Below are 14918 nucleotides of genomic sequence, written 5' to 3'. Positions count from 1 at the left end.
AGGCGGCGCGTCGGCGTCTGGCAGCTTTCGGCCCCCCTGAAGGCCGGGAGGAGGCTGCCCCTGCTGCTGAAGGTTCTGTTGCTGCTGCTGTTGGAGCAGGAGAGTGGGGCCAGAGGGAGGCTGGGGGTGGCCCAGCGCTGGGGGGTGGGACAGAGTCTGGGCCCTGGGCAGACTCTGCTCTGGGTGCTGCTGGGGCATGGAGGGTGGGTGTCTGAGGACCTGGCACTGACCCTGCTGCTGGGGGTGAGTCTGTTGTAGAGTCTGAGGGCGAGTCTGGCTCCCAGGGTGAGGGTTCAGGCTCTGCCGGGGCATGCCCTGGCTTTGGGAAGGGGGGTGGTGTAGGTTTAAAGTGCTGGCCGAGGCGGCTGCTGCTGCGTATGGCCCTCCGGGGCCAGGGGGGTTCATGATGACCTCGGAGGGTTGCAGGCGTACCCGGCTGCCATCAAAGTCTTTGAGGATGCCCTTGATGATGGGCATCTTGATGATGGCAAGGAGGCCGGCCTTGGCGCTGGCCTGAGAGGGGGGGTAGGGGCTGTAGCGCTGGCAAGAGGTATCCAGCCCGTTGACTGTGCGGCGCACGTGGTTCCTCTGGGGGACCTTGACGCTGTTGGGGAAGATCTTAATGGTCAGGGGGTTGTTGGCAACCTTCTTAGCATAAGCATCCAATTCTGCAGGGGTTGGATATTGAGCGGATCTCATCCTCTGTGTAGTGTCCCCTGGGGTGACAGACAGAGACATAGAGGGTGGGGTGGAGGGGATAAGATGGGGGGGGGGGGCGCAAAGAGGGGAAGCGAGAGAGAAACATGTTAACGCAGGTAAAAAGCAAAATGACAGGTTTCCCATCAGAAGAGCAGATGTGTGATAATCTTCTGAGTAGAACAGAACCTGACTGACTTCAACAACATTATCACATTCCAAATCTCAGCGCTTCCTCTAACATGAAAAACAGCACAGTGTTCTCATCTCATATCTCACGGGGACACGAGCCAAGTCCCCAATGGCATTTTATTCCCTTTATAGTGCAGTCTAAAGGGAATAAGGTGCCATTTTGGATGCATACAGAGAGTTCTTGCCTGGATTCCCCTGCAAGCAACACATTCTTCAAATTCACATTCCATACCAAACCTTCTCTGCTATGCAATCTGGTTTCAGAGCTGGTCATGGGTGCACCTCAGCCACGCTCAAGGTCCTAAACGATATCTTAACCACCATCGATAAGAAACATTACTGTGCAGCCGTATTCATTGATCTGGCCAAGGCTTTCGACTCTGTCAATCACCACATCCTCATCGGCAGACTCGACAGCCTTGGTTTCTGAAATGATTGCCTTGCCTGGTTCACCAACTACTTCTCTGACAGAGTTCAGTGTGTCAAATCGGAGGGTCTGCTGTCCGGACCTCTGGCAGTCTCTATGGGGGTGCCACAGGGTTCAATTCTTGGACCGACTCTCTTCTCTGTATACATCAATGATGTCGCTCTTGCTGCTGGTGAGTCTCTCATCCACCTCTACGCAGACGACACCTTTCTGTATACTTCTGGCCCTTCTTTGGACACTGTGTTAACAACCCTCCAGGCAAGCTTCAATGCCATACAACTCTCCTTCCGTGGCCTCCAATTGCTCTTAAATAAAAGTAAAACTAAATGCATGCTCTTCAACCGATCGCTGCCTGCACCTGCCCGCCTGTCGAACATCACTACTCTGGATGGCTCGGACTTAGAATACGTGGACAACTACAAATACCTAGGTGTCTGGTTAGACTGTAAACTCTCCTTCCAGACCCACATCAAACATCTCCAATCCAAAGTTAAATCTAGAATTGGCTTCCTATTTCGCAACAAAGCATCCTTCACTCATGCTGCCAAACATACCCTTGTAAAACTGACCATCCTACCAATCCTCGACTTCGGCGATGTCATTTACAAAATAGCCTCCAATACCCTACTCAACAAATTGGATGCAGTCTATCACAGTGCAAACCGTTTTGTCACCAAAGCCCCATATACTACCCACCATTGCGACCTGTACGCTCTCGTTGGCTGGCCCTCGCTTCATACTCGTCGCCAAACCCACTGGCTCCATGTCATCTACAAGACCCTGCTAGGTAAAGTCCCCCCTTATCGCAGTTCGCTGGTCACCATAGCAGCACCCACCTGTAGCACGCGCTCCAGCAGGTATCTCTCTCTGGTCACCCCCAAAACCAATTATTTCTTTGGCCGCCTCTCCTTCCAGTTTTCTGCTGCCAATGACTGGAACGAACTACAAAAATCTTTGAAACTCACTAGCTTTCTTCCCTCACTAGCTTTAAGCACCAACTGTCAGAGCAGCTCACAGATGACTGCACCTGTGCATAGCCCACCTATAATTTATCCCAAACAACTACCTCTTCTCCTACTGTATTTATTTATTTATTTTTTGCTCCTTTGCACCCCATTCTTTTTTATTTCTACTTTGCACATTCTTCCACTGCAAATCTACCATTCCAGTGTTTTACTTGCTATATTGTATTTACTTTGCCACCATGGCCTTTTTTTTGCCTTTACCTCCCTTATCTCACCTCATTTGCTCACATCGTATATAGACTTGTTTATACTATTATTGACTGTATGTTTGTTTTACTCCATGTGTAACTCTGTGTTGTTGTATGTGTCGAACTGCTTTGCTTTATCTTGGCCAGGTCGCAATTATAAATGAGAACGTGTTCTCAACTTGCCTACCTGGTTAAATAAAGGTGAAATAAATCAAATAAAAAATTCTGAAGTGCCATATTAGGGGTTAAGGGATGTCAGTCATTCAGACGGTAACAGTGAGGTCAGTAGCTTCCGGCCACAATGGGGCCATACTCAAACATTTGCTTAGACCCAAGGTTTATAACTGAGTCTAAAATGGCTAGCTACTAGCTTTTCTTATAGCATAGTGGCTAATTGTGCCAGGTTGGCCTGAGGATGACCAGCTGAGCACATAATTACATCTGGTAACAGATTCCATATAGACCAATTAAAATTGCTGATGTAGTTGGACTTGATCCAACACCTTTTCACAAAAGTGTCCTCACCATAAGTCCACCGGCAACTTCTGATAATCAAAATAACTATCAAAAGTTGTAACATGACTGCACAAACAGCTCACAGTGTAGAGCACCGAGTTCTTAAAAATTGCTGCAACTTGCTGTGCAGGTTCGAATCCCCCACGGGATCTTTTTGTTTTCTTCCTTTGAAATGTACAATTACATTTATTGTGTTAGTGTGCTGAGAATGGAAGTACAGTCAACACCTTGAAAATGAAGGAGGCAGAGTGGTAAAGAGACAGAGAGAGAGAGAGAGAGAGAGAGAGAGAGAGTGGCGCAGCTCCATGACAGCAGACAGTAATCACACAACATCTTTGTGATCTCCGGAAAACCACTGAGCCCTTTGACAGTCATTTGTTACAGCTGCTAAGCACCTCACTGGCTATATTTAACAATGCCCCAGTGTGTGTGCCGATGCTGTAGTGTGTGTGTGTGAGACTGATAAGGTGTATATTTGACAGGTGTGTCTTGTGTGTGTGTGCTTAGCATGTGTTAATGTGATTGCGTGTTTCAGTCACTCAATGACACCCATTTTCTTCCCCAACTATAGAAGTCAGTAATAATGTTATATTAGAGAAAGGGGCCTGCCTCCAGCCATTGTGATCTGGACTGAGGAGAGGCTCTGTATCTGCAGTCTCACCAAGCATCCCCTCTCCAGGCTGAGCCCTGGGCCTCACAGCCTCCCTGGCCCAGCCTGACCTAAACATACGCACAGGCTACGTCCTAAATTGCACCCTATTCCCTATATAGTGCACTACTTATATTTTGTTTTTCTATTAAATAATTCTCTCTCATACAACATTCTTCTATTAAATACACAGGTTAAAAAAAGAAAAAAAAAGGTAGTGTTTATTGGAGGGTGGCTAGTTCTGTCCTTCACTGGAATGCTAACGGGTTCCCTTTTTAGCAGACTCATCTTCTAATGTCTTTCATCTAGCTGAAAGTTTCTTTCCATCTTCCTCTCCTCTACTCAGCCTCACAGGCAGCATGCAGAGTGAGTGGGCTAGGAAGCAGTGGCACAAGGCAGAGAGCTGAGCTGTGAGGACAGGCATTGGCACGGCGGTGGCACAAGGAAGTCATGCCAACGGACTAATTCATCCTCTATTAGTGAGCAGGAAACAAAGGGTGTCAATGAGAGGGGCCGGGGTGGCATTGACGGGTGTGGGTGGGGGGGTGACTAACTGCTCATTAATGCAGGGGTCTGGGCCAGGCGTTTGAGCTCAACACTCAATCACTGGCTGCTTAATTCCTTCTTCTGACTTAATGCCTGGGTAAGCAAACAGAGCACAGACACAACCGCAACGCCTGCCCAGCCACACCTTTGCAACGTTTGTGGCAGAGATTACTAATGACCTCCATGAGTCATCTCTCCATTCAATGACAGAAAGATCAAATCAAATCAAGTTAGCTAAACTGTACAATACTGTGTGTGCACTGTGCATGTGGCTACGGGCACACCTGTGTGACCTCCAGCTGAACAGATCCTTGGAGAGATGGATAGGAAAACTACTGAACACTCAGTAAGACACACACAGGTTCTTATTCAAACTACGGTTTTCACCGAAACAGGATTTAAACAGTAGGGAGGCCAAAGGCTCACGCTGTTTTAAATGAAAAATGTTTCACACACTAGCAGGATATTGAATCAGACATCAGAGCCACACAGCAATGACAATTAAGGCTTCCTTGTCCCTTTTTTCAATTTTACACTGCTCTCTCTGAGCGTTCCATAATGATAAGACAAGAGAGACTTAATTTAAACAGCAAGAGACTCGTTATGCTGACAGAGCAAACGTAGTCGCCATCTACTTCAGATCTCAGTATCTTCCCATGCAGCCCCTTCGGTAAAGTAGTTACTGAGAGAGTAAAATGTTTCTGCCTGATCCATTTGCTGTACTTCTCTCTTATCTCTTCTCTGTTCTGTAGAGGAACCGGGGGGCCATTTCCACTTTCCAGGCATTTGAGCTCTGACTCAGTCTGACGAAAAGCTGCTTCTGTGTGTTCCAGTATGTACTTGACCCACTCCACTCCTCTGCTCAGACAGCCCTTAACATTTCACAGGTATTGTGTGTGTGTGTGTGTGCTCTCATCCGTTTAACATCTCTCCTCAGTCTCTCCCCCCAATGATAAATAAAGATGCTGCCCTGGCCTGGACTCTTAATGGCAACCTGCTAGCTCGTAACTTTAAACGACTCTCCCTTGTACACACAGGCACAGAGGAAAAGGACGGGAAGGGAAAGAGATTCTAATGAGGAAGAGGTAGACACTGCAGTGGCAACATAGGCCTCCAGGCCTAGGAGATGGCTCCGTTTCTTTTAACTACGAGGAGACAATGTTGGATGAGAATATTTTTTGTTTAGACTTTTTTTTTATGAAGATAGGATTTTTATTACAAACAGGAAGCGTTATGATTGGATATAGGCCTATAACAGTCATTGATGAATATCGAATGTACATACATGTATTGGTTTGGATTATCCTTGTATACAGTTGATGTATCAGGGTGTATTATTTAGTCATTATATGTTTAAATTAATGATTAGAATATTCCACCCTGAAACTATATAAGTGTATGTAATTGATTAGAATCAATTATTATTAATGAGGTATTTAGTCTTAGTCAGTAAAATTATAATAAATTGTGTGTGTAGTTTTAGTCAGAATTAGGGTAAAACAATATATCTGTACAATATGTCTCTATAGTATCTTAAACACAGACTGTTTGAGCAAGATTCAGTGCCGACCTTGGCTAGGGGCGACAGAGATTTGTGAAAGGACAGGGAGTGCTTCTCACGGTCCCTAATCTTTGTCGGCTGGGTATTGATACAGTATGTGCATAGGATACCTACTGTTTGTGTGTGAAAGTATGTGCATAGGATACCTACTGTTTGTGTGTGAAAGTATGTGCGTAGGATACCTACTGTTTGTGTGCAAAGTATGTGCGTAAGGAGCTAGTATAAAATGAATGGTTTTGTACAACGAACTTGCGCGCCCGCGAATAAACACTTTGACTATCATAGCTGGGCCTCCGTCTGTTTCATTCAACCAGTATCTTACACATTCTGGGTTGCAGACTGAGTAGTTTAATTGAATTGGGGTTATGAACATTGAGAACATAATTCTCGTAACACCGAGTGATATACAGTGCATTCGGAAAGTATTCAGACCCCTTCCCTTTTTTCACATTTTGTTACATTACATTATTATAAAATTGGTTAAATAAAAACATGTCCTCAATCTACACATAATACCCCATAATGACAAAGCAAAAACATGTTTAGACATTTTTGCAAATGTATTAAAAATTAAAAACAGAAATACCTTATTTACATAAGTATTCAGACCCTTTGCTACGAGACTCAAAATTGAGCTCAGGTGTATCCTGTTTCCATTGATCATCCTTGATATGTTTCGACAACTTGGAGTCCACCTGTGGTAAATTCAATTGATTGGACATGATTTGGAAAGGCACACACCTGTCTATATAAAAGGTCCCACAGTTGACAGTGCATATGAGAGCAAAAACCAAGCTAGGAGGTTGAAGGAATTGTCCGTAGAACTCAGACAGGATTGTGTTGAGGCATAGATCTGGGAAAGGGTGGCAAAAGAAATCTGCAGCATTGAAGGTCCAAGAACACAGTGGCCTCCATCATTCTTAAAACTGAAGAAGTTTGGAACCACCAAGACTCTTCCTAGAGCTGGCCGCCCGGCCAAAATGAGTAATCGGGGGAGAAGGGTCTTTGTCAGGGAGGTGACAGTTACAGTTCCTGTGGAGAAGAACCTTCCAGAAGGACAACCATCTCCGCAGCACTCCACCAATCAGGCCTTTATGGTAGAGTGGCTGGACGGAAGCCACTACTCAGTAAAAGGCACATGACAGGCCACTTGGAGTTTGCCAAAAGGCACTAAAGTACTCACAGACCACGAGAAACAAAATTCTCTGGTCTGATGAAACCATGATTGAAGTCTTTGGCCTGAATGCCAAAAGTCACGTCTGGAGGAAACATGGCACTATCCTACTGTGAAGCATGGTGGAGAGACTAGACAGGATTAAGGTAAAGATGAACGGAGCAAAGTACAGAGAGATCCTTGATGAAAACCTGTTCCAGAGCACTCAGGACCTGACTGGGGAAAAGGTTAAACTTCCAACAGGACAACGACCCTAAGCACACAGCCAAGACAACACAGGAGTGGCTTCAGGACAAGCCTCAATGTCCTTGAGTGGCCCAGCCAGAGCACAGACTTGAACCCGATCGAACATCTCTGGAGAGACCTGAAAATAGCTGTGCAGTGACGCTTGCCATACAAACTGACAGAACTTGGGAGGATCTGCAGAGAAAAATTGAAGAATCTTCCCAAATACAGGTGTGCCAAGCTTGTAGCGTCATACCCAAGAAGACTCGATGCTGTAATCACTGCGAAAGGTGCTTCAACAAAGTACTGAGTAAAGGGTCTGAATACTTGTGCAAATGTTACATTTCAATTTGTTATTTTTAATACATTTGCCCCAAAAAATGTGCTTTGTCACTATGGGGTATTGTGTGTAGACTGATGATATGAAAAAAACAATTTAATAAATTTTAGAATAAGGCTGTAACTTAACAAAATGTGGAAAAGTCAAGACGTTTGAATACTTCCCGAATGAACTGTACACTAGAGCATTTTGTTTTATTTTTAAACCAACATTTTGCTTACAATGACCATAATCCATTGCGTGCCTACTTGTCCGGTTTGTGTGTTTCTTTTACGCCTGCTATGTTAAGTTAGTGTGGGGAAGACATGGAGGGAGACAGAAGAATGCGTGATCAAGAGTGATAAGAGGGCAGTTGCTTTGTGAGTTCTCTACTTGAAAATACATGACCTAAGTGATTGATAGTTGGTATTCACAGCAGTCATAAAAGTAAGCCTTAGTTACTTTGAAGAACTACAAAGTAGTGATTTTGTCAGAAAGAATAGGCAGTAGCTCTAGAGATGAGACGACATATGAAATTAAATAATAAAGTAATCACATAAAAATGGAATTTGTTCAATTAAGGTAATGTGAATAAATGATGGTTAAGTGATAAGCAACTATGGGCAGTCACTACCATTCATGGAACTTTTACTGAATTGTTTTATTGTGTCGTTACAGGTTTTCCCCACATAATGCATAGTGCATTTAATGTTTAAAAAAAAGATCCAAACCAAAATCTGTGAAGAAAACAATTTCATCGAACCGAAACCAAACAGAACTCAAGAAGCACTAATCGCTCAGCATTATATAGCAACAATATAATTTAGGGCTAGCAATCTAGCAAACGTTTGTTTATGTGTAACTCTGTGTTGTTGTTTATGTCGCACTGCTATGCTTTATCTTGGCCAGGTCGCAGTTGTAAATGAGGACTTGTTCTCAACTAGCCTACCTGGTTAAATAAAGGTGAAATAAAATCAAATAAATAAAAACTGTAAAAGGTCAGTCTAGAGCCCTGCCGCTAATTAAATGGAACTGTGCATAAATGGACAAATAAAATGTCTCTTTAGAGCGAAATGCGTCAATTTATGATAGAACTTTTTGTTCATACCGCTCTACTCTACACCTTAGTTCCTTTCAATAAGAATTTCTCAAGATACTGAATACATATTCCCCTTACCACTGATGACACTCCTCACCTTGGGGGTAAAAAAAATAACAGTCCAAAATGTCTCTTCAGTGACACAATGTAAAAAATGATGTCAGAGAGAAAATGTGTTCTGTGGCATGTAGACAGCCTGGAGATTGATGGCCTGTTATCACTAAAGAACTCGTTAGACCCTGTGGCTCCGCGTGACCAACCAGGACCCTGTGTCTCCGCGTGACCAACCAGGGCCCTGTAGACGGGACCCTGTGGCTCTGTGTGACCAACCAGGGCACTGTGGCTCTGTGAGACCAACCAGGGCACTGTGGCTCTGTGAGACCAACCAGGGCACTGTGGCTCTGTGAGACCAACCAGGGCACTGTGGCTCTGTGAGACCAACCAGGGCACTGTGGCTCTGTGAGACCAACCAGGGCACTGTGGTTCTGTGAGACCAACCAGGGCACTGTGGTTCTGTGAGACCAACCAGGGCACTGTGGTTCTGTGAGACCAACCAGGGCACTGTGGCTCTGTGAGACCAACCAGGGCACTGTGGCTCTGTGAGACCAACCAGGGCACTGTGGCTCTGTGAGACCAACCAGGGCACTGTGGCTCTGTGAGACCAACCAGGGCACTGTGGCTCTGTGAGACCAACCAGGGCACTGTGGCTCTGTGAGACCAACCAGGGCACTGTGGTTCTGTGAGACCAACCAGGGCACTGTGGCTCTGTGAGACCAACCAGGGCACTGTGGCTCTGTGAGACCAACCAAGGCACTGTGGCTCTGTGAGACCAACCAGGGCACTGTGGTTCTGTGAGACCAACCAGGGCACTGTGGTTCTGTGAGACCAACCAGGGCACTGTGGCTCTGTGAGACCAACCAAGGCACTGTGGCTCTGTGAGACCAACCAGGGCACTGTGGTTCTGTGAGACCAACCAGGGCACTGTGGTTCTGTGAGACCAACCAGGGCACTGTGGCTCTGTGAGACCAACCAGGGCACTGTGGCTCTGTGAGAGAACACATATTTATCAGTTGTTATTTGAAAGGGGTGGTCTGAAGAAAGAATAAAACCCTTTTGAAATATCTCAGTTGGATTTTGATGTAACAACGCCTTCCTTATTATCAAGCCTAGCAGATGAAAAGGAGGGGGATTCTTATGTGAGAAGATAATGAACAAGAACTAGTTTAGCGAGAAAGAGAACAATTTCACATCCACATTTCCTTCAGAATAGCTCCAAATCAACAAAATCAGGGAGAAAAACAAATCCAACTTTTACTTTCAGCCCTTCTGCGAGTCACAGAACACAGCAGCAGTGGAGCAGGTGACAGATAAAAAAAGCCCACTCAGATTTACTTTATTTTTTAGAATTTTCTGAGTGGACCTTTTCAGAACCAAGCTCGTTGCACTGTACTCTGTCACATGACTTCCTGCCAGAGTAGAGGGAACAAAACAACATGGCGGACGTTGGCACCTAACGAGACACCCCCTCGCTCGGCACTGCTGTGCTCTTGGAGGTAGGCTGATTACAGTGATTCTTCCAATTAGTCTTGATGAGCCATAGTGACGGAGCAAGACAGACAGCGTTTTATAACACACAAAACTGCTGCAGAACTAGGTCAGACTGGGACTGAGAGACAGAAATTCCTCCAAGTATGAGGGGACATTCTCTAGAAATCTCCGTGCCTCAGGGAGATGTGTGAATCTAAAGCTGGTCTGTTGGGGTGGCTATACCCTGGCTGGGTGGGTCTGATCAATAATGTACATGACTGATTCAGAGGGGTTGTGTTAAATGTGGAAGACACATTTCAGTTGAATGCATTTAATTATACAACTAACTAGGTATCCCCCTCCCTTTATGATGTCATCTACGAGATCCTGGATAGGAGATTTGAGAAGCTTCCTACAGGACCAAAACGACTGGGAAAGACATGCATGTGTGTCTATTGTTCAACACAACATGTATGTCCTGTTACTCATTTTAGGTGGTTCATGTTTGGCACTGTAACCGTTATTTGATAGTAAATCATAGGAATCTATGGAGTGAATCCAATAACGGCAAACACCGAAACGATATACAACTATTGACTGACGCCTAATAATCCATATGGTGTATGAGTGTATGAGAGGTGTGAGACATGTCCAGTGCCTCACCCCAAGGGGAAGTGGGGGAGAGAGGGAGGGGTGGGGTTTTGTGGTGTCACATGTGGAGACAGGTGAGACTGTGAGAGAAGGGCATGTTGTTCACACACAAACATCCTGCTCAGTGTGCTGGTGGCTGGCTGTTGACTGGATGTTGACTGGCTGCCTGGTCCGCCTCGTTTCTCATCCTAACGAGATTGACTTCCTTATTATCACCGAAACGCATCCCTGTGGGAGACAGGTCTTTAGGGGGAGGACAGGAAGGACGTGCTGGAGAGGGGGGAAGGGGGGCGAGCGCACGTTCTCTAGCAAGTTATTAGTACAGGCTCATCCCCTGACTTCTCCCTGAATTGTGATCCTATTGTATTGGAGCACAACACTCTTTCTTTCTTTCTTTCTCGTCATCTTTTTTGGTTTTGACACAAGGCTGTTAGAGAGAACCAGGTCAGCACCCAGCAGCTCTGTTCATCTGATGTGGGGTGGGTGGGCAGAAGGATTTTAGCAACCTGGTGTGTGTGTAGGAGAGTAGAGTACAGACACTTACATTTCTGAAGTCCAGTGTTCATCTGCGTGTGTGAGAGAAGCTGGAGGGAGAGGTCACCTGGCCCTGGCAGACAGGCCAGCATTTCACACAGACACTAATGCAACATGGGACACTGGGTCCTCCTCACACTACAGGGGGAGAGAGAGGAGGGAGGGGGGGGGTCAGAACTCAGACATAACTGCAGGTCCACATATACTGCATGGAGATAATACAGTAATAGTATAGAGCAGCACAGGGATGGCTAATACAACCCTCAGTTGTGAATCACTTCAATTATAACATCAAACAGCTAGCTAGTGGTACAACATGGGGCAGATTCTGTCAATATGCATAGGCAGGATGAAAATTACTCAGTCACACCCCCCCGTGTTGGTAAGGTGGTACGACCCTGCTGCTACCTGTGCACTGACTCTACAAGACCTTAGCAGGAGGAATTAATTACCCTTATATGAGTGTGTGTGTGTGTGTGTGTGTGTGTTGCACTCCACTCAAAGAAGCCACTCCAGAGAGCAGTAGCAGAAACATGGCAGTAAGTACCACATCAATCCTACGGTCCCCAACCAGGTCCCAGGAGGCTAGTGCTACAACATGTGTAGTGGTACATTTAGGGGATGTCAAACAAAGTACAGTAATAGAGACCAAACCGTATGAAAAATAAAAATAATAAGGTACTTTAAATAGTGAGAAGCTGTGTGTGAGAGAGGTTGCCACTGAGTAACAATCAGAGGTATAACAGCAGCAGTAGAGAGAGAACAGCATTAATTGCAGTCTGCTTCACTTACAGTATTCAAAACACCACAGATGCTTGCTTAATCAGCACGGAAGGTCAGTCAGGGAGTAAATTAAGTCGACAGAGTGCGTTGCCCCGTGCCCTTCTCCTTTACTGCCGCGTGGCATCAGAACAAACACCGGAGCACAGACAAAAACCACACACACACACACATACCGCGTTGTTATGAGGGAGGCAATTACCCACCAACAACCTTGGCACGGCCGTCTGCCGCAGGGTGGCGGCTTAAAAGCGCCTGTCCCCCGTAGAGGGGGGAGAGAGAGGGGAAAGGAGAGGAGGGGGTGAGATGAACTCTTTAAAAACACAGGCGCTGAAAAAGGTCAGGATGACAGCTCTTTTAAATCCTCCCAGCAAGGGGAAAGAAAACAAGCCTTAATTAAGCTGGCAGTTACAGAGAGAGATACCCGAGACGGAGCTGTCTGTGCTGCACCTTGGGGTCTGGGTGGGGAGGTATGGGGTCGGAGGGGGGCTGGAAGTGACAGGGAGGTTGGCTGGGCGGGGTGGCATGGGGAGGACAGTTGGGGCCTGTGGAAGGGTGGCTATGGGAGGAATGATGGGGGGAGTGGGAGGTAGGAGTGCTCTCTCTCTTACTAGCACACAGATCTAAGGATTTGTTGCTGTTTCGTTCTGTGCGGCCAGGGTGATGCGGCGGATTTCAGTGCCGGTCTTAAAGCCGCAAGGGAGATTTTCAGCTTTTTCTCTCTCAATTCATCTTAGTGCCAATATTTCTCAACAAGGATAGCAAGAATGTTTTCAAGAACAAAGGCATTGGGGTGGAGGTAGTCAACCTCACATCAAATGCAGACGTGTAGAATATAGACGAGGAAGGGAGGGTTACCAGTCAAAGCAAGATCCCAATTTTCGATTGGTTTGTTTTATACACACCCAGAGGCATCTACCACAAACACACACAATCATCCTCCCCCACAGCGCCCCTGAATGTCAGAAAACTGGGGAGCGCAGCAGCAAAGGTCAGCCTACGGTAATGCTCCAGCTGACACTCTGCTTTAGAGTGGTAGAGAGACAACAGCAAGAGATGATGAAACCAGACAGACAGACGGGGCCCTGGCCTAACAGCCACCCAGTCACTATGATACATCTACTTCAAATACACATCAGACAGAAAATAAAACACAGGCTCTTTCAACAATACACTCAGACAGTGCAGTAAGACTCTCTCTAGCACCGCTATGAAAGATCAGATGCTGCAGCAGTGCTGTGTGTGTGTCTTCTGCTACTCCAACCGATTCCGAATTGCCCACAGGGTAAAACCCAGGTGGGTTAAATTGGTATGATGTGGACTTTACTCTGCAGTGACCCAGGCAGGCACCTGTATATCCAGTTGATTACAATCCGTACTGGTCTTGCGCGTGAAGTATGTTTGTGGAGCCATGGCTCAGCCAGGGGAGTTAAGCCAGGTGTCTAACACTGACTGACCCAGACACCCCTTGTGCCTTCATCATGGCATTAGAGACCCCATGACGATGCAGTCTCCACCACAACTCATATACATCTATAATAGTCTCCTAATCATTGGGTGAGCCTCTTTTTATAAGAGTGAAGTGATAAGAGATAAAAGCTAACTTTCCTCCATGTCTCAGGGGAAGAACAACTCTCCCATCTGTGGAGAAGAAACAGTGTGAGGGTGGAAGAGGAGAGGGCCATTTATAAAATGACACCAGCCAACTATAAATCATGCCTCTGATTGCTTTGGTCAATACCTCCCCACGACAGGGCAATCTGCCTTGGTTACACATTCAGGAGGAAGCGTAGGAAATGTACAATAGGGCAAATTTCAGAGAAAAACAACCCAATACTTTAGGGTCTGAAAGAGACCGGGGTTCAACTGTAGTGTAGCCTATGGAAGGGGATAACTAGTGCATGCAAGTGTGTGTATGTGTATGCGTGAGTGTGTGATGTGGTGTGTGAGGTGTATGAGGCGTGTGAGTATGAGGTGTGTGTGCGTGAAAATGAAGAGTTCTGCATCAAAATAAGCAACTCATTAGAAAAGATGCTTCCGAAAAATGCCTCCGTGTTACAAAAACAAGGTGAGAAGAAAACCCTGTATGGTTGGTTGGTTGCAGCTAGTCTTTAGCAGTCTTTCCCAATTAAAGGCGAAAGCAATTAAGAAAGCTAAGCCTTTGTGTTGTTCCATTGTTTGTGATAATGGCTGAGGGAGAAGGAGAGGAGAAAGCAGAGTAGGCTGTGTGCTGCTGTTATCTAATTGTGTTTACCCTGAGGTTATAGTGTCCATAATAGAGCCAATGAATAATCTTGTTGGGAGAAATGCATTGTATCCTTAGCATGAAATAACTTTTCTTTTGCGAGTGAGGAGAGCTGAATGCTGGGGGAAAAGAAAGAGAAAAAAATGGCTTTTTACCCTTGAATTCCGAACCAGAACATTCTAAATGAAAAAAGACCTCGCCTGCTCTTGTGCATGTTACTCAGAACTGTCTGTTCACATCAGTGTGGCCTTCATTAGCCCATCTGGGTTGTACAAACAGTAAGGGTGGAACAGGATTTAATGAAACAGTGCTGCTGCTAGTCCAGGGCCCACAGGCATGTAAGCCAGTGCTGTTCTGTTCCACTGTGTGTGTGTGTGTGTGTGTGTGTGTTCGACATTCTCACACAAAAGAGTTCCTGATGACTGTAGCAGATCCTGAGGTGTTTAGTCCTGGTCTAGGCTGGCTGACATTTATATTTTTCAACCATAGAGATGCCAGCCCTCATCAATTTGGAATGTTATTTGCAACTAAAGAGAATGTATGTGTACTTAAATGAGTGAGGGA

General features: G+C 45.8%; 1 protein-coding gene across 1 annotated transcript in view; it reads right to left on the bottom strand.

Annotated features, from left to right (window-relative positions):
* Positions 1-5: 5 nt before the first annotated feature.
* The window catches only part of LOC115135928 (protein FAM222B-like), a gene marked incomplete at its 3' end in the record, with an annotated part of 52961 nt that continues 38048 nt past the window's right edge, over positions 6-14918 (bottom strand). The window contains exons 2-3 of the mRNA XM_029671156.2: positions 11340-11467; positions 6-716 (exon numbers count right to left, since the gene is read on the bottom strand). Coding sequence (XP_029527016.2) covers positions 6-716; positions 11340-11421 — 793 coding nt within the window. The remainder of the gene's footprint in view (positions 717-11339; positions 11468-14918) is intronic.

The sequence above is a fragment of the Oncorhynchus nerka genome, unplaced genomic scaffold (genome assembly GCF_034236695.1).
Source record: "Oncorhynchus nerka isolate Pitt River unplaced genomic scaffold, Oner_Uvic_2.0 unplaced_scaffold_3___fragment_2___debris, whole genome shotgun sequence".
Lineage (NCBI taxonomy): Eukaryota > Metazoa > Chordata > Actinopteri > Salmoniformes > Salmonidae > Oncorhynchus > Oncorhynchus nerka.
Note: the sequence above shows the minus strand (reverse complement) of the source record. Positions and strands in the feature narration are given on the sequence as shown.